At 44.2% G+C, this 20,223-nt stretch overlaps 2 protein-coding genes across 6 annotated transcripts in view; one reads left to right on the forward strand and one right to left on the reverse strand.

Annotated features, from left to right (window-relative positions):
- Positions 1 to 3,110: 3,110 nt before the first annotated feature.
- On the forward strand, positions 3,111 to 11,628 carry LOC147233245 (sorcin-like). 2 transcript variants are annotated; one of them, XM_086147861.1, is made up of 9 exons: positions 3,111 to 3,162; positions 3,466 to 3,782; positions 4,924 to 5,151; positions 6,027 to 6,096; positions 6,686 to 6,729; positions 7,212 to 7,359; positions 8,379 to 8,492; positions 8,724 to 8,782; positions 9,719 to 11,628. In XM_086147861.1, the coding sequence occupies exons 2-9, from the start codon at positions 3,759 to 3,761 to the stop codon at positions 9,743 to 9,745; spliced, it is 714 nt and encodes a 237-aa protein (XP_086003987.1). In that variant the 5' UTR covers positions 3,111 to 3,162; positions 3,466 to 3,758; the 3' UTR covers positions 9,746 to 11,628. The 2 variants fall into 2 exon arrangements, with proteins under 2 accessions (XP_086003987.1, XP_086003988.1); XM_086147862.1 differs by lacking the exon at positions 3,111 to 3,162 and having other exon boundaries at positions 3,456 to 3,782.
- The window catches only part of LOC147233246 (voltage-gated inwardly rectifying potassium channel KCNH7-like), an 81,483-nt gene continuing 72,877 nt past the window's right edge, over positions 11,618 to 20,223 (reverse strand). For all 4 annotated transcript variants that reach the window (XM_086147858.1, XM_086147857.1, XM_086147856.1 and 1 more), the window contains 3 exons: positions 19,113 to 19,284; positions 16,690 to 16,882; positions 11,618 to 15,999 (listed from right to left, as the gene is read on the reverse strand). In XM_086147858.1, coding sequence (XP_086003984.1) covers positions 15,718 to 15,999; positions 16,690 to 16,882; positions 19,113 to 19,284 — 647 coding nt within the window. In that variant the 3' untranslated portion in view covers positions 11,618 to 15,717. The remainder of the gene's footprint in view (positions 16,000 to 16,689; positions 16,883 to 19,112; positions 19,285 to 20,223) is intronic.

Raw genomic sequence — 20,223 nt, forward strand, 5'->3', positions numbered from 1 at the left:
AGGATGAACTTAACCGCTCGTCCAATCACAGCTGGGATAGGCTCCACCCCCTCGCAAGCCTGAGTGCAGGATAAGCGGTGTGGATAACGTAAAGGATGGTCTGTAGGCGAGATAGTGGTGGCGACCCCCAGGAACCACAGCGGCGGGCGCTCCTCGTCCTCTCAGCTCAAGGCCAGGGTCCACATCTCCCTGCCGAGGGTGGATGAGCCCTGGTGTATCAGAAGTTAGTTCATAACTTTGGGGAGCAGAGAGAAACAGAGACAGAAACTGTGTGTGCCTCTCTTCCAGCAGGATTTTAATTTGATGCTTTTTGTGAGTCCCTTTTATACAATGAGTGAACAATACAGACATTTAGAAGTGTAGTGCTGCACACAAGATGGGGGGTGTAAGACAGATGAGGATGGAATGTGGAACAGTACCTATCAAGACCGGTGTAAGACAGTACCTATCTCCAAGTCCGTTGCAGGACCTTGAGATGATTAATGGGAGTGAGAACATCAGTGGGAGTATGTCTCAGAGAGAGAAATGGAAAAGTGCAGAGAGAAGTAGGAATCTCAGAAAATTGAATGGTAGCAGAAAATTATCCAACAGTTAATGAATAGATGAATGGATGAGCATGTCAATAAATGAGAGGCTTTACAGAAAATTCAGGGCGTTATTATCGTCAGATGTAAGAAATAGAAGAGGAATGAAGCCCTTTTTGTGGTCGCATGCACTTATTCATACAGCATCCAAATTATGTTAACCATCATGGATGAACCTTGAGCAGCAGGCAGCCACTTATTTGATCAACAGCACTTTGGCAGACCAGGAGGAGCTCGGGAATCAGACCGATCAATCAGCTGGCTATATTTATGGACATGTCCACTGGAGGAAATGATAATTCTTGCGCCCGGTTGTTGTCTCGGATGTAGATCTTTCAATGATTTAGATGAGAATTCAGTTCTCCAGCCATGGTAGACCCATAGGTCAGCCTTGAGAAGACCTGCCCTGCCCGGACACCTTAATGCTCCTCTCGCTTCTCCCTTGGGATGGATGTCCTCTGAGCCGAAGTGATTCATCAGGTCATTTCTTCAAGGTGACTGATGCGGCTCTCCCTGATTAATGGGATGACCTGGCGCTTCCACAAGCAGATGTTTCTCTTGTGTTCTCACCTTCCACTGCTTGTTGCTATACCATCCGTTGTAACTCTCACCTGGCCTTCTCTGGCACCTGGGGTGTTTCCATGGTAAGCTCATCCACCCGTCGTTCACGTCCTGTTGTCAGTCCTTATCTGGCCTCCCTCTTACCCTTCGGTTTCCTCTTTCTCGCGGTGTGATGATGAGTTTCATGGCCATGACAAACAGGGTGGGTGACTCTTCACTTCCTGTTATTTGGCTGCACTGATGCTGTTGTTTCCCTCGTGATATCAGACTTTCTGCTGCTCCAACAGGATATGCCATTTCTGCTGCAAAGGTCATCCACTTCTCTAGATCCGCACCTCATCCACAGGTTTGCTCCTGAGTCTCTGTGGAAAGTGGAATTTCGCCTCATCTTTTACAGATACTAGATCAACAAGCTGCTCTGGTCCCCCCCACATTGGTCTGAGTCCAGGCGCTCTCTGAGACCCCTGCTATTCCTCTCTTTCCAGCCGCAGGAGCAATTTGCCTCTCTGTGCTTATAACTTAGGGTTATTTCATCAACATTAAATGATGAATCAATATATGATTTAATCAGCAGCTACACAATTTAATCCTCTTGTTTCCAGTTCTTGATGAAGAACCAGGCAGTAAGCTAACTACGGTGGAAACAGGGTGACCCTCTGCAGCATCGGGTTGAGGATCCTGTTTACGCGTTGCGTACTTGTGTATGGAGATCCCCGACGACGGCCCCTCCCCAGAGGATCCTCCAAAGGAATGCCTCCAGTTTTTAATCACAGGGATAAACAGATGAGCTGGGATTTACATTATCAACAAACTTGATATTATACTTGCATTCTTGGCTTCTAGTGGGATTCTTTGGCGTTTTGGAAGCCTCTGTTTTCCCCATTGGTGGACCCTCGATTTATATTAGAAATCAGCCGGCAAAGCACATGTCCTGAAATGCAGTATCTTCTATCATGTTATTTCCTGCAGCCTTCACTTTTTACTTTTGGAATCTAATCTTAATTGCTTGGCAGGTAATTTACCTTGGGACGAGCCAGTGCAGGATTTTGCGTAAAAGTTCGGCAGGCTGAGTTTTCCTTTGAGGAATCGTTGCGGTTTAAAAAGGGTGCGGTAGAGATTAAAGTTGGGCTTTTGAACTTTGTTTAACCTAAAAAAAAATGTTTTTCAGAGTGAGAGAAACTACCGGGGAAGTGCAAATAGTGTAAATTAGCAAACATTTTAGCATTAAAACCGTGACCTGAAATTTATGTCTAACGCTTGTGCATGTGGTTCTGTGGGATCACATGTCAAATGGCTATAACAGCAAGAGGAAGCATTTAAACGGTGAGGGTTTGGGCCAGGCCTCCAGGGAGGGGAGCGACTGTCACCCCAATGAGAACCCCTGGACGGTGTGAGAGGGACAAGATACAGCATGCTGGCAAAGAAAAAATAAATTCCAGCTTTCATTCAACAGTAAATGGCCTTGGGACATAATGGCCGGAGGAATGAACACGGCTCTCATTCAAACTTTATTTTACCTGCTAAAGTTCCTCCAAGGTGAGGTTTGACTGAACACATTTCAGGAAGAAACCAAACCGGTCCTTGAGAAGATTGGCTCATATATGTTGAAAACGCTCTCATTTGTTATCTGAAATCTGGCTCAGATGAGTGTACATCTAGATGTGGATCATTGTTCTGTAAAAATCATTGTTTTTTCCTAAATTCTTCCCTCATCTATATTGCAGGGGAATCACTCCAAAATCACTCTGAAAGGTAAGATTGGTAACAATCATTGTAGTTTAGTTTGCTTATCACAACGATCAATGTATTGATCTCATGCATGCCATAAATATCTCATATTAATGCAAAGGTTTCAATGTTCTCATCATAATGTAAAATACATAATCCCTGTTTCCTGTGTGTTGGTGTGTATACGGGGTGGATCCATGGGTGCATAAATTCATACAGAGAGCCTCACAGACATCTCAAGAAAAGCCTTTTGTGACCCATGCAGAAGCTGCGAAAGCAACATCTAGTGGTGAGCAGGGGCCATAGTTTCACTGCAGCCGGAAGAACCAGCTAAGTCCAGTCAAGCATAGCAAAACTAAATCCATTAATAAGAAATACAACGATATTTAACGTTAAGCCAAGACATACGAATTTATATTAAAGTAATTACAGTCTTATTTTGCAGTTATAACAGCTTAAGTAGCACAGGGGAAAATGCCACTCTACTATGTGAGTCCATCTTATTTTAGTGAGAAGAAGCCCTCAGGCCAAAGTGACTTTTTCCGATGAATATATTATTTCTTGTATGTTGCACTCTAAATGTTCCCTGCAGAGCCAGGACCTGCAGCGACCTGCCCCCCGCACACCTGCGGACGAAGTCCCGCTCGTCTTGAATGTACGAGGCGGGCCTTGACAGCAGCAGTGGGCGGGGTTATCCTTTCCCGCACCCTACAGGCTGAACGGAGCCATCAGACAATGCAAAGACCCGATAACCCGGATATGACGTCATAGTCCTTTTCCTTCTCGGAAGTTAACTTGGAAAGCGCGTTGGAATCGTCCAGATTCGGCAGCAGCTGCGTTCCTAAGCTGTTAAAAAGAGTGTGACAGTTCGCTCGAATCGTCGATATGGCTTATCCAGGATACGGCGGAGTGAGTAGAACCAGCGCGTCTGCGCGGTGACAAGTGAGCGACGCTAGCTTAGCATCCCGGACCGAGCTAGCCTGTAGCTAGCAGCGGTTCAGCTGCCTGGTTACGAGCTGTATCATCACTAGTTCCTGTTCTGTATATAGATTAAAAACAACAAAACATCTTCTAAGGACCAAAGTCGTCTCGTTTTTTTCTCCCCTTCTCTAGCTTTTTCGTGGTGTTATGGTCGGTAAGAAACGAATCCCGGAAATACCACGCCTCCTTTACATGCAACATATATTGCTACTATAAAAGGAAGTTTCGCTAGTAATGTTGAAACTTGCTAGCTTACAAAGACAGAACCGTATGGAGTAACGGAACCTTACATGGTCCCTCCTCGCACATGCTTTATAAGTGTCTCAAACAATGTTTCACGAATACGTTAAGTAATGATGGTGAAGGCGCAAGCAGATAACAGGAGCCGTTAACTCCTATGACCCACAGATGTGTGGCTATCAGGAGGCAGTTGGAGGGCAGATTACAGAGATTTCAAGGAAACCGTCCAAGAAAGGGGATTGGTATCGTCCACCAATTGCCTGGAAGAATTGTAAAAAGATAGAAAAAGACTCAAATGAAAACAAATTCATGTAATTCATGGATTGTTCTTTAATCCCTAATCAGCAGTCCCAAAGTCAGTATTTAATTAAAATTAATGGTTCTTGTGCACAAAGTTGTATTCATATATTTCCCCTCCATTCTAATCACCCATGTGTTGCGAAATTAGTATTATCCAGTAAAGTACCAAACCTATTACAAATTTATAATGTTGTCGTTCCCCAATAATTTTATATTAAACAAACCAAGAAGGATAAAAAGCCATCAGGTATGGATGGATAGTAGTGATTTATTCTAATCCTACATTTTGGTGGTGTAATATTTTTGTATTATAGGTTGCACTAACATGATATTTATACCGTACCTGAAATAAGCGAGTGAATCTTAGTTATACCAATTATACATGATAATAAATTCTTTCATCATCCAAGTAGTTCAGTTCATACGAGCTTACTCAGTCATCTTTTGAATTCAAGGGCTATGACAGTGATCTCTGATTTATCTCTGTCTAGAGATAAATAGATGAAATCATCTCCTCTCATCTCTGCAGTATGGGGGTCCCATGCCAGGCATGCCGGGCCAGGTGATGCCACCCCAAGGGATGCCAGGAGGACATATGGGGGGCCCAATGCCTGGCCAGATGGGTGGTCCAATGGGAGGTGCACCACCCCAGGGAGGATATGTCCCATATGGAGGAGGCTATCCAGGGACATATGGTGCCCCACCGCCACCTGCCACTGATCCAATGTGGGGCTACTTTACAGCCATAGCTGGCCAGGTAAGCGTGTCACCATCACTGACAGTGCTTTTATTGTTCTCATTTCAGGCCCGATATTTTTAACTACCCTGAAACTTTCATTTTCACAACAGATTTATACATTTTACAACCCCAGCTGAAAAAGAAGAAACGCTGCAGCTATGTCTGGTGTTTGTAAATTCTCTTTTGAGCTAAAAGGTCCAGATGCATTTTGGCTTTGAATTTATTCCATCTCCCTTCAGTTTTAATGAGTGCACCTGTAAAAATGTGGCACTGATGATGAATTAGACATCGTAAACCAGGATATTGGCTATCCTTGCACAATATGAGACTCTCCTGAGGGTATATGCTTATTCTTGTCATTCAGTAATATATCTTAATTACTCACAAAAAAGGCCACTCGTTATTAATACAACTTAGAGAAAGAAACCCTCTCAACCCCCAGGCATGTCAGCAAGTTTTATGTAGGTCTACAGTAGGAAAGAATGAAAAAAAAAAATCTACTAATATTTGGATATCTATACAGCAGCAGGAATCTTTTGCAACTAAATTTTGTACATTTGAATATATAAATATTTATATATATATGTTATATTTATATATATTTATATATATATATTTATATGTGTGTATATTTGTTTTCATGAGAGATATTTAATGTCATGTTCTATTTTACTTTTTTTTTTTCACTTTTTCTGTCATACTAATTTATAGAGAGAGAAACAACTTTTCAATTCCCATGTGTGTCTTGGATATGTATAGAGAATTTTTGACTAAAACCCATGAATAATGCATTGCTGTTTATCTCTGCCTAAATCCAGTTTATACATTTGTAAATGCAAAATTTTATTGAAATGTCATGTATTATTTTTATTTCAATATTGCATTCAACTTAGGACGGGGAGATCGACGCTGAGGAGCTTCAGAGATGCTTGACTCAGTCTGGTTTCACCGGTAGCTACTCACGTGAGTTCATTATCCAGCGGGCCTATTATCTATTGGGGACCTATAATGGATATTATTTCTCACCTAGTGTGATATTCCTGAAAAACGAAAAGAGTTTTTCGAGTGTGTAGTTACGTTATTTCTGCATCAAAATTTATTGTGTTTTGTCATCCTGTACCAAATCATATCAACACAGTTGGCTCCTGTTATTGCCAATGCCATTTCCCTTCGGTGTTTTCTTCCTGAATGTTTTAAATTGAAGCTTCACTAGCAGGAAATCTTCATATTATAGTTGAATATCTTGGCCGGTTATGTTTTCACGGAACCGGTACAGGTGGGAGGGAGATGAATCACCAAAGAGTTATCTTGGGAGATTAAAATATACAGCCAAATGAAAATCCTCAAAGTTACTGGATCTTGTCTATTTAGAAGGTAATTGGAGCCTCAAAGTGTGAATAAGACTTCATTAATGTTAGGAACATTTTATGCATCTTTTTTTTTTTAGTCTGATGCCACAGCCATTATTTTTGTGTAGTCTCTTCGCACCGAGGCCTTTATTAGGGTGACCTTTGTCCCTGAATAATTCTCCTTCTGTTCCTGTTCTTCCCAGCGTTCAGCCTGGATACTTGCCGGATCATGATTGCAATGCTGGATGTATCCTTTCCATACCACTGTTATTGAGGGGTGGGCGGGGACTGTTACTTAACACCACATTCCACCAACCACACCCTTGACAGAAATACAGTGCTCTGTTCTCACTGTTCTCTTTTGCTCAGAACAGTGGATGATTCCGTATTTATCGCACAAACTTTGAGACTTAAAATTTAGCACACATGGAGATGATAAAGGATTACAGTATGGGATCCTCCTTACTGGTCTAAGGCATCAGTAACATCCTGGAAATTGGTGTGACCGCTTTCATCCCTGACCCCCTGTGGACCGTATGGAGGGGTTTCTGAGCAAAAGATGGACACTTATTGATGATGGGTGTGTGAATGCTTGTTTGAACGGTCGGATGAAACAAAAAGAAAAAGCCCTCTGTTTGCGTTTTCCCCCCACCTGTGGTTTATCCAGCGTAACATGTCGCCATTACTCATGTGTTGTGAGTCATATAACCTTTACCAGACTGCCACTAGAGGGATTTCACTGGCAAAATGGGGTTCAACGAGTTCAAGGAGCTGTTCACTGCGCTGAACGGCTGGAAGCAGAACTTCATGATGTTTGACCAGGACAGGAGCGGCACCATTGAGCCCCATGAGATGAATCAGGCCATCAACGCTATGGGTGAGAGGATGGATTATTAATGGCATTCTTAATAGCACTTAATTAGACTTAATAGAAGTCATTTAGGCTGCAATCTGTGCTACAAGGTGTGATCCATCTCTCTGGTAATCTCTGCTGCTTTCAACCTACAGAGGCAAATCTCACTCCAATGTTTATGACATGAACTTCACAGCAAGCCGTCATTTTCCATGATCGTGTTCCTGCACAGCATGGTTATCAGTCACATGACTTGTATTATTTCTTTATTTGGATTTTTATTTTCAACATATTTGATCATTTATAAAATGCACATGCATAATTCATTCTCCTAGCATGCTCAAAATAGTAGACAGAAGTATATACTTAATATACCGACCCCTTACATGACTCAAATTCACAATTTACATTTTTGTAAACCATCTAGTTATTATATTGTACACCAAAGAAGCAAACTGAACCCAGTGGAAAAAGAGTTTCTTTTGACATTTACATCACAGTCCTGGATTAAATAGCTGGCCTTCATCCTTATATCAATTTAAATTGTTTATGAAGGAAGGGGACATTTCTCAAGGTGGTACCTGAGACCTAAATAATAGATCTATGCCTCGCAGCCTTAGCTATCCGTTTGAATGCACAAAAAAAACAAAACAATCAAATTTGGAAAAATGATTGTAATACTGATGATACAGATTTTGTTGTTGTTTCGGGTGAGTTAGGGACTCCCTTGAAAAAGAGGTTTTTAATCTCAATGGGACTTTCCTGGTTAAATAAAGGAGAAATAAAAAAAGGGAGTGTTGCAATATTTTGATAGAAAAACAGGGGTGGCTTTTCGGCTAGGTTATTACCATTGGGCTTTATCATAAACGAAGCAATGTTAATCTAACACCAGCCCATTCATGTCGTAAGTTTTTATTTTCCAAGCGGTGACGCTTTCAGCTGTCAGCATGAAGCGCTGCTGGGCTTTCTGCATCCTCAGAGATGGACTCGAAACTTGGATGCTGCCTAAAATGGAAGTCTTACCTTACCTTTCCCCCACGCAGGCTACCGCATCAGTCCTCAAGCCCTCAACGCCATCATCAAGCGTTACAACAAGGGTGGAAGAATCTTCTTCGATGACTACGTGGCCTGTGCTGTCAAACTGCGAGCACTCACAGGTACTTGAACGCACACACTTGCGCTCGTCCGTTCCATCCGTTCTGTGTGGATGTGATTTGCAGTTTGGAGGGGACAGATGCATCCTCTCCATCTGACACTTTCACTCCTCCCAGACAAGCGTCACGACATTCCCGTCCATCCGGCACGCAAATCTTTTATTGCAGTGACTTGGTGTTGAATGATGCTGACGCTGAGATTGTGAGTGATCTGTTCATCTTCTCGTACCGCAGAGAGCTTCAAGCGGAGAGACACCATGCAGCAGGGATCCGTCAACTTCCAGTATGATGATGTGAGTAGACGTGTCTGAATCAAACGGTCGGCGTCTGTCGCGCACTGATGGCCTTCAGTAAAATCAGACATTGAAGATAAGTTGACGTCCAGATTAAGAACGAGATGGTCAGAAGTTTTACATTAGTAATATTCTTTTTATATCAGCCAACATTAAAAGTGACAGCAAGGCATCTCATATCAACAGATGATAATGTGGTAGATATTTGTATATACACAGTACGTGTAGAATTTACTAACGAAAAAAAAACAATAACATTCCATATATTCATCAGGAATCTGTGCTTGGATGAAAGGCAAGGTGCACTATTGTCTCGTCCACCACAGGGCTCGGAAAATATATGCATATAAATACACAGGGGGTCCTTGACTTATGCTGAAATTCTGGTCCTACGGTGCAGTGTAAAACGTAGTTCAGTGCTGTACAGGATTTTTAAGTCATGTGACTGGCCAATGTTCAACGGTGTTTTGCCCTTTTCGGAGTGTTATTAGATTGAAATTCATTTCCGTGGAAGTAGAGATGGCTTTCCTTTGAAGCTTTGCCGTCAGAAGATTCTGACTTGGAGCCATATTGAAGGCAAAGCATTTCCAAAGTCATATTTGTCTGTTCCCCTTCCCAACTAGTTTCTGTGCAAAATTTGTTTTAGCATCGCAAATGGTGTGCATTGGAATAAAACTTGCTTTATAAATTTATTGGAGATGGGGATGTAACCATGGAACTCTGTAGGTGGAGGACGTTGAAAACCGACGACTGGCTGTATATAATTCTGTTGACCTTTATTATAATCCCTCCTGGATCCCCGATATATTTCAGGGAGTTCTTCTGGTTTTGGACAGTTTGTGTCAGGGAAACACTGGAAACACATATTTGCAGTTGGAAGTTGCAAGATATATCCTCTTATAGAAGGGCTTTGTGGTGTCTCCCCTCTCCTTACAGTTCATCCTGTGCACGATGGCCATCTAAGTGCCGATGTCTGTCCCGCACCCTGAGGTTGTGGCTCTCATCCAACCGATTGGTGGTGGACCACTGACCGACGCCACAGCGGAACCTCGAGAAGAGCCAGTATGTTTGACTGAATGGCGAGGAGACCCCTTCGCCGTCCCCCGTCCTCCGCAGGAGACAGATCGCTTTCTAACGCTTGCTGTATTAATTTAGTCTTGTTATGTGACACAGGGAGGCGCTGAGGATGTGTTGGCTCTACGCTCACACAAATATATACGCAAATACTTGATATATATCCAGCATTGAGGACACAGACAGGTTTAGTATCAAATACAATACAACAGTTTCATCCAGTTTGTTCACGTTCATTTTCAGGCCTTCATATCTGTTGAACTGGATTAATATTTTCTCACCCTATTTCAAGGGGATGGACTTAACTTAAAAAAAACAACAACTTGTATTTTAGGTAATATTAAACCTGTCGGTGGTGTTTAGTGTATGTACACACATTAGTGGTCTGCAGTGCCGAGGGAAACCCTCTGTGGGACATTGACGTCTCACATTTGCAAATATAAACCACATCTGCATTATGATTATTTTCTAAAAAAACAAAAACTGTACACTAAAAATATACGTGTTTTGCCTGATAAAGTCAGAACCCTCAATCTAATCGCTGTTTCCATTTAGTCTGACTTTGCCTCCACTGTGACAAATTTCTTTTTGGGAGGGTTTTTGATTTGTTTTATTGTTTCTAACCAATCAGCGGAGACCTTTTCCACCCTGGCTGGAGGTCATTGACGTTGACACTAACGCTGTGAGGAGAGCGCACCAGTCTGTTCTCATGAGTACAGTAGTTTTTAATATGATTTGGTACCGGGGGGCCAATCTCGCCTGTGGCCTCTGTTCTTATGTCTCGTCTCTTTGCTTCCCAAAAGCCAAAGCTTGACCACGGCGTTATCGCCATGCTGCGTTCCCAAACTCTGAGTTTGGGAACGCAGCGTGGCAGGCCGTCTGCAAATGAAAATATGATAGAATGGAGTTTCTTAAATTGAAGCCGCTGGTATTAAAGTGCTGCTCTGGCGTTCTGCGAGAGCCCCCATTTTGACACCTGCGTTAACGAGATGTCTCCACCCCGTCTCCGGTTTCTCACGGGAGCAATTTGTAGTGAAGACAGCACACAGTGACCAGCTTCTCCTAGCGAGGATACGGTGAACAATAGTGCTCCCTCCTTCCCATCCAGAACCCTTGTCACACTGGTGTGAAATGTTTTCAGGTTCACGTGGTGGGGAAGAGTAGTGACCTCACGTGACAGCCGGCATCTAAGCAAACTGATGTTGGGGTGCAGGGTGGCAGTGGGCCGAGCTGCAGCTGTCACACTGCCAAACACGCCTCACCATGTCTTTCACCAGTGTCAAGCTTTGGAACGAATTGGTCGGCGTGAAGCGAAGCGCTGTCGCTGCTGTCCGGCAGCGCAAGGCGAGTGTCGTACCAACTCCGCCCCCTGAATGTTAACACAGACGGAAGCTTAGCTGTAGACCCTCAGCCCAGGGAGCTGCTCCCAGCTTCCATGCCTCAACTGAGTGCAAGTGCCATTATTCGGGATCATTGTTTAGTTTAAAGGTCCTCCTAAGTGCAGATGAAGTGATTTGTGTGTTTTTTTTTAAATATCTGTATTAAACTGTGTAAGCATTCATGGAGTAGCTCTATGTATAAGATTGATGTCAAACTTGCCAAAGTGACTGTCAGCTTACGTCATATATATATATATATATTTTTTTTTTTTCCTCCCAGTCCCTCTCACAGCCAGGTTTGCAATGGTGAGGTCTAATCACATGGAATAACCCATTTGTTAGAGGAAAGATCATGCTTTTGTTACTCACAATAAACTTTTCATTCGATCTGCATTCGGTTTTTATTCATTTAAACAATTGCGCATTGCCAGGCTATTTACACAATATATTTCATTTCTTTTAAATATAGTTCAGAACAGAAACATTCAAATTAGCTGTTAAGTGTTGCATTGTATAAAATACAGTGGCAAACATTTAAAAAATGCATAAAAACAATTGTGAACAGTACTAGATTTAAAAAGTGACTTTTAGATCCAGTACAGCAAGGTTTTCTAATCTCTGTGCAAAAGTTTGCGAGTCCCATGAAAGTTCTGTGGACATCGTTTTCCCAGGCATCTCCAACGTGTCGGCTGAAGCAACTTTTTTTTTTTTTTTTTTTTTTTTTTTTTTCTTGTTCTACATCTGTGCTTGAGAAAACAAAAGCGGATCACAGAAAACCCCACATTCTACTGTAAGCTCTGTGTGTTTGTGTGTGTGTGTGTGTGTGTGTTTGTGTGTGTGTGCATGTGTGTGTTGCTCAGGTGAATCTTCAGAATCTCATCTGAATCCCGCATTATGCTAATGTTCTCCCGCATTCTCCCTCCCAGGAAATGGGAGCATCTGATAAGAAGTTGCTGTTCCACTTGTGTCTCGCTAACCCCTTCTCAGTCGTCTTATCAGGGTTTCACAGAGCCAGAAAGGGAGTGTTGGGTTTCCAGGTGCCAGAATCAAAATGGAAAAGAAACGGAGAGCCAACGAGGTCCCAAAAGGTGATGGTTATTGTTCTTCGCAACCTGTTATCTCATTCGAACAAGTTAACGCTTTGCGCTATGACAGTCTTACCTGATTGGAAGAAGATAGTTGTGGTTAAGCAAAGACATTTGGATATTCATGTGTGCTCGTGCAAATAAGATTGTTGGGGAATTACTTTTATGTTCGCAGAGCATATCTTGTGTGAACCAGGTCCTCTTGTTTGAACAAGCTATAGCTATATATCTAATATGAACCAGATTATCCTGTGATCAGGTCATCTGCAATTGAGGTTAACTTGTGCGAACGAAATATCCTTTGTAAACAGGATATTCAAGTGAATGAGATAACACGTGTGGACGTAGCTCGTGTGAACAGTATCTTCGCAAATGAGATTATCATGTGCAAACAAGATAGCATGTGCACGTGTGATATTGTGAGAACGAGATTATCTTGTGCGAACAGGATATCATGAGAACGAGATAATCTTGTGGAAGTATCTCTTCCAACCGATACTCTAGTGTGGTATCTAACCAAGTGTCACCTTTTGGGACCTTTCCGGTCTCCTTAGAAAAACGATGCAGACGTGATTCGGGGGAGAGAAAAAAAGCAAGAGTGTCCGAAATCAGTTTTACAGATTTCAACAACACCCAGTAAACACATTGCTCGGCTTGCGCCGCCGCCGCTTGCTACATAAAGAGGCTAAACGCCGTCAGCACGCCGTCATTCCAACTTCAGAAAGGAATTACAAACACTGCAAATAAAAACAGCATAGAAAAATAATGGCAAATGAAACATTTTGCTTTAGAAAAATAGGTATCGCATTTTGCTCTCTGGATGTGCCGTATCTCACGCTTTGCGTCACACACACAAACACACACACACACAAGTAGATCAAGACCGTTTATAGGTGTCTCGAGTGCAGTCTTCATGCAGTAGGTGAGCTCCCGTTGGGGGTTTCATGTGGATGCTTAACTAAAATGACTAATTCATCTTCAACATGCAGTTCAGCCTTAAAGAGGAGCGGAGATGGCGGGAACATTTACATGTGCGAGGGCAGTGGAGTGCCAACCTCGCTAACCGCTTCCTTTGTTAAAGGCGAGAGCAGGCTATTAAAGCTAAGGCTACTGAGGGCCGGGCGGAGACCTCGGCCCCGGAACTTGAGTTCCTTTTTATTTTGTATTTTTTCTGCTTTCACATTTCATACCTCTACTGAAGATGCTTCTTCTCTAAATTCATGAACGTGTACTTGGAGGAGATAATGGAAGACCTCAAGCATGCATACATCTTATGGTAAAGTCCCCTCCAGCTAATTGGATGATGTTGCTTCCTGTCCAGCAGTCTTAACTCCCCCCCCCTCCCCCGACCAGCTGACGTTGCATTGCAACAGTGCAGGTGGTGAAGATTGCTTGTCTTCAACTCTTTATTTGTCTGTAACTTGATTTTTTTTGTAAATTCAACCATGGAACGTCATACGAAGCTTATTGTCTTGTTTTACAATAAGGGGACGTAAATTAGCACAAGTTAATGCCTTAATAGGTCCTGAACGAGTTAATTCAGTTTTTATTACTGCCCTTAAAGCCTATGATAATAATGATATTGATTATAAATGTGTGACACGTTAAATCGTTTAGCATAAACAATTTACAAATGTCCAATTGTCCATCCTAGAATGGATCTACATGAAAGATGTAGATATCTTCTTCTTGCCTGTCTCTTCCTCATGTATCTCCTTAACTTCTAGGTGACTCATTGGCCCTCAGCTGTGCTCCCCAACCCTCCCTCAGGAGCTGAGTGAATATTTAATTCCACTGTGTTTGATCCAGTCTGACTACCCGACTGTTTCTGCGGCCTCGATACACCAATCTGGATGTCACTAAAGAGCCCCCTGGGGTTCGCCATCCAATTAATGAAGGGTTAGTTGGCAAGTATTACTATTTAATTCATGACGGCACTAGCTTCATAAGGATATAATGTATCTATCAATAAAGCAGTTACTATGAACTCAGAAAGATCACACTTGTTGATTGAGACTCGTCTGAATGATTCAAAAAATAAATCAAGGTCATGAGAGTTAAGGTTAGGTAAGGGGGTTATAACCACCATCATCAAAGTAGTGATCCTCAAAATACTTTAACTGAAGAACCATATGATATATAGCAATGGAAATTGGACGTAGCCCTGCATTGTCTTGGGTGGGCTTTCTAACGGCACCATTTCCAAGCCTGTCTGACTTTCAGGACTAGCATTGATTTAAGGCTGGAGCTACGGTTAGGGTAAGGGTTCTGGTAAATGTCGGCTTTCCATTGGTATCAGCACCAAGTTTGTGCTCCATTCACTTGAAGAATGACATGAATTTTGAATGATTAAAACCAAAAGTAACCAGGGCTAAGGTTAGTCAAGGTGGTTACAACTACCATCACCAGAGTTGAAATTCTCAGAATCGTTGATATCTGATGAACCGTATACGGTGGAGCGATGGAAATTGGACCGACCCCAGCATTGCCAGGAGTGGGCTCTCCAACGGCACCACTCCCAAGCTTGTGCCTACTTTGGATTGGGTCTGAATTTAGGGTTATTTTGGGCTTTCCATCAGTAACCCTTCCAAGTTTGTACTCCATTCACTTGCAGATCGACACGAGTCCCCAGAGTACAATATCGAATATCCTGGATTCCTTCCGTTCTCCCTCATTTTCTTTTCCTCCTGCTTGTCGTTATTGCTCTCAATGACTTGTCCGAAGTTTTGTGCTATGGCTACGGAGGTCCATGCGTTGCACATGCACTGCACTGCAGACACCAGCCCATCTCTGTGGTGAGCGTTCGTAGCTGCTGCTTGGAGGGTCCGACTCCGGAGAACAAGGGGCGGGAGGGGGTTCAAGTTACGAGTCGTAGATGACACATGTTCACTGCAAGTGTGAGCATGACTACCTGCTGCGTTGCGCTGTGAGGGTGTGTGTGTGTGTGTTGTGTGTGTGTGTGTGTGTGTGTGTGTGTGTGTGTGTGTGTGTGTGTGTGTGTGTCAGGAACATGCCACAGAGAGTGATGGGAAGAGCATGAAGACCAAAACATGCATATCTCTCTCTTTTTCTTTTTTTTTTTTTTTTTTATAAAAGCACATGGAGTGCCTTGTTGTTGCTGGCAGTGATAATTTTGAAATATGTACACAGTAGATGATGACTTCACATATAATTATATAGTGTATAAATACCTCTGTATAAATAGACTTAGTAGATCTAAATCAGATAGTCGGAAGGGTTGGAGCTCAGATGTTCTGAAAAGGAATGGAAGAAAGTCTACAGTTTTTTTTTTCCTTTGCATATTCAGTCTGTTTCTTAGACCCTGAGTCAAGCTTGAGAGAAGACCTTCAGTCATCACTGGGCAGGGGGGTGGTAGAGGAAGGACGTAGGGGCAGGGCTACTGTCCTGGAAGTCCTGGGTCAGAAAGTGGCCTGTGGAGCCCCAACGTTCCTGAGTTGCTGGGGACGTCGGGCAGCGAAGCCTGTCGACCCGACAGAAACTTCTGCGGCTGTTGAGAGTCTCGCTGCTCCGCGGAGTCCATGCCGCCACCGCCGCGGCTCCGCCATGAGTCAGCGTCGCTTTCCATTAGCCCAGAGAAGTTGGCGTCCGGAGCGGGGTCTACGTGGAGGGTGGGGGAGAGTTCTTTGGATCGGCTCTCGGCCTTTTCTGGGGTAGGGCTCTAAGAGGGGGAAAGAATGGAGGAAGAAGTCAGGATGAACCGAAGAAGAACAACTCTAGCTACGTCTAAGCAACTTGATTCCTGGGATTTTGCCATCATTATTAATGCTAGTAATGCACAGCTATAGACTACGATGTTTGCAGATGAGCAGGTGGGGGAACATCTAGAGCGGTGGAGATATGACCTGGATAGAGGAAGGAAAGTTAGCAGGAGCAAGACAGAATACGTGTGTGAATGAGAAGGGTGAGACTCCGGAGAGGATTTTAAATACCGAGGGTCAACAGTCCAGAGCAATGGAGATGGTGCAGGAAAGGTGGAGGAACATGTGTTTCACAAAAAAGTTGTGTGATTAAAAAAAGTATGAAAGGAAAGGTGGAGAAGATGAATGCGAAGAACAGCCATGCTATTTGGTTTGGAGACACTGAGGAGAAGACAGGGGACAGAGCTAGAGGTGGGGAAGGTCCTCTTTGGGAGTTAGGAGAATGGATAGGATCAGGAAGGAGTCTATCAGAGAGGTAGAACATGCTAGATGTTCTGGAGTAAAAAGTCACACTGAGATAGTTTGGTCATGGTCAAAGGAGGGATGGAGAAGATCTGGTTCAAAGGATCCTGAGGTTGGCGGCCTAGAGGAAGACCTAAGGGGACTTTCTGTTGGCCCGAAGAGGCTTGTAAAGTGTGTGTATGTTGTACCTGAGGCTGAGGAGTTGCAGGGCCCAGGCTGAGCTCAGCAGGGAGTCCAGCCAGCGGCTGCGCCCGGACGGCTGGCACCTGGTGGAACTCGGGGCTGGAGCTGACGGTACTGTATGCCGGAGGCCCTGCAGCCGTCTGCCTCTGGAGAAGCTGCAGGATGGCTTGGATGTCTGCCGTCATTTGGGACTCCAGTCTGATGTCGGCAGAAAAAAAGAAAAAAAAAAAGACAGAAAAATAATATGTATATATATATATATATATATACAGTAAAAGTGGTGAGCTGCTCCACACTCCGATCCAACACTAGGGGGAGTGTGGAACCTTTATATCACGCCTGCTGGACCAGCTCCACCAGCTCCAGAGCTGCTTGAGGTTCTCATTTGCAAACATGTGTACGTTATTATTAAATCAGAAGAAAGAAAAAAAAGTAGAGCATCTTCTGCGCGCATTGAGATCTTGCACCAGTCAGTCGTCAGCGCGGGAATGGCAGGTGCTAAACATCAGCCATGTGTCATCCACTAATGCAGGAGGGTGTGTGTGTGTGTCAGTGTTTGTGTGTGTGTGTGTGTGTGCCCGTGTGCGTGTGTGAGAGAGACGGTGAATCACCGCTCTGCTCTTTTCAGCCCTTGGCTTTAATCTGAGACCCAAAAACAGTGAGTGGAGTGGGGAGGGGAGGTTTCCAGGCCTCCCTCCTCCTCCAGCTGACGTCATTGCTGTGATGAGGATGGAGTTCCACGTTCACCGTGAAGGTTATTTTTCACCAACTGGTTTCAAGTGTTGTTCTTTCTATCTTTGAGAGGGCATCCTAAGTTTGTGTTCTTCACCTCTGAAATACGGTATGGCTGTCCAAATCCTCCAGGATTATCTCATGGTGCCCGATGACCATGGATTATCATCTCAGGGCGCCGTCTGGATTACGGCGCTCACGGGTCTACTTCCTGTTTGATTTTAGAGCCAAACATATTGGTTGTATGGATGTAATTGGCTTGAACTTTCAAATCTACACATGATTACGGAGATGATGGGAGCCAATCAGAAGGCCGCCGTTCGTCAACTGCAGTTTCACGGCCAATCGGATACCGGCTACATCAAGAATTTGAATTATGGAGGTTATTCATTTCCACGCCATATCACGTTCTTTTTTAAAATTCAGTGCAAAATCTCTGAATGACTCACAACCGCCGGGTCAACCTCACCTTGGACCTCCAGGAACTGCGCATTTTTGAGCATTTTGTAGCGAATATTGAAGGGCAAGTCTCCGCCAGATGTTCCCCTGGGCTTCTGACAGTAGCATCATGACGAAGCCGGGGAATTGATTCTCACAGGCTGAGGTGTGAACCTGAGCCTATTCTGAGCTAGGTTTGGACTTCCTTTGACACTATTGAACTCTTCCATGGGTGATCTGAGACATTCTCCTTCTCTTTTTCAAGGAAGAGCTGGAGTCAGCAACCCTTTTCCTTGCCTTACACCCCTGACCTTAAACCTTGAGGGGCTTCTTAACCCATCAGTCTGTCTTGGCCCTTTTTATTGCCTGCCACACTTCCAGAGGAGCTGGACTCGTCATTGAGGTGTTTTCCATTTTCATCGGGTGTGTGTGTGTGATTGTGTGTGTTTGTTGTATAGTTCGGCAGTTGCAGGTCCTGATGTGTCTCCTTTACAGCTTCATGTATCTTCATGCAGACCATGCATGACTGTGCATACCACTACCATACTGGTTTTGCAGCATTCCATCTTCTCTTCATCCCCTGGAAGTTAGCTGGATACTGAACGCCACGCTCGCAATTTCTTGGCACTGCCTGCCTAGATCTCCTCCTGAGAGCGACGCCATCTAATAATCTCATCATTGGATCATTCGGGAAATGCATAGGATATGCGACCATATACCAACAAAACCTTCCTCTTCTTCTTAAGGGTTCCCCTGCCGATCATTTCCCTCCATCTAACCCGCTCCTCTCACACCAAAGTCCCTCCATCCATAAACTTCCTCTCTGGGCTTCCTCTAGGTCTCCTTCAACCTCAGCATGCTTCTACCCATGTCCAAACCATCTCAACCATCTCATTTTATCTCTCTCTCTTTCTCTCTTACTCACACAAATGCCTAACCCTCGCCATCTCCTATGTGTGCGATTTATATGTGATGTTTATCACCTGCAGCAGGTGTGTTCACCTGTTCCAGGTCATCTACCCCCAGCTCCGATTTCAAATCCGCCCGAACGATAACTCGTGAAAAACTCCCCTGGAAGGTGTTGCTGTGACAACGCAGCTCGCAGGTTTCCAGCACGTCCTCACAAACAATCAGACAGTGGGATCAGAAATAAAGCCGGGGGGGATTAAAACAAACGAGGGCACAGATCGGCTGCCAGGGCATGCAGGAGACCCGGGGAGGGCGGGGGTTATTATGGCCTGTATCCGAGTATCCCCACCTGTTGAGGTGCTGCTGCAGCAGGTCCAGCCGTTGCTCCACCTCCCCATACGTCAGGTCCGTGTCACTGTCGTCCTCGCCGCCCGCCATCTCCCGGCACCCTGGCGCCGCCTCCACATCCTCCTCCGCAGCCACACTGGGCCGTGGGGGCGCCCAGTCGTCACCATGGCGCTCTGCTCGACACACACACACACATACACACAGTGTAAATGGTGTCTGTTATCACATGTGTCTGTCAGGGTAACTATCTTCCCTCCACTTGGCTTCACCCCCTGAACTCCATCATCCACTCTACAAAGGAGGTAACCCTGGTTAGAAGTACAACCTCATCACCCTTGTTAAGATAGCATGATAATATGAAGTGGGTCATGTAACTCTGTGGTGGTGTTTTCAGGTTCTGGCCTCTGTTCGTATTCTACTCCAACACAGACATTTGGATTTCTTCACCCCCCCTCCATTGCTCTGCACTCTGTGCTGTCCTCCACCTTCTCCATCTCCACTCCCTGTAGCCTCATGTTTCCACTTTTGTCCCTCTCATTCGCACACTCTATTCTGTCTAACCTTCACGCCTCTCCTCTCCAGGTGCATACCTCCACCTCTGCAGATGTGCCCTCATCTGCTCCCTGCTCTCACGATAGATTACAATATCATCCGCAAACATCATCAGTAAATAGCTGCAGAGGAGTAAGAGAACTGCAGAGGAGTCAGGAATTCTCTTTTTTTACTTTTTGCAGGCGAGGGAGAAAAAGCAAGTGAGCAGTGGAGATCAGATGGACTTTTCCCACTTGCTGTTTTCACCGAGCTGTAAAAAATAATAATCAATACAGGCAGTGCTCCGCTACGGCCGAATGTCTGGATATTAATGTTTTTGGCAGCTGATAACCAGGGGAGCCTTGATTCTCGGGAGGTTGAAGCCTGAGATGGGCTTGGCCAATGAGTGTACCGAAGGTGTCTTGGGAAAATTAGTAAAATATACAAAAAGTACGATTTGTTCAGAAAAAGCCCGTTTCTTAACCCATACCTAAATAATTGGTTTAACTGGAATCAGGATCACGTTTGTGAAGAGAGCCCGCTGCAAGCAAACGCAGCGGGGACAGCAGTGTCAACACAAT

This window comes from Fistularia commersonii, chromosome 6 (assembly GCF_037954325.1).
Source record: "Fistularia commersonii isolate RoL2024-O1a breed Wild chromosome 6, RoL_Fcom_v1.0, whole genome shotgun sequence".
Lineage (NCBI taxonomy): Eukaryota > Metazoa > Chordata > Actinopteri > Syngnathiformes > Fistulariidae > Fistularia > Fistularia commersonii.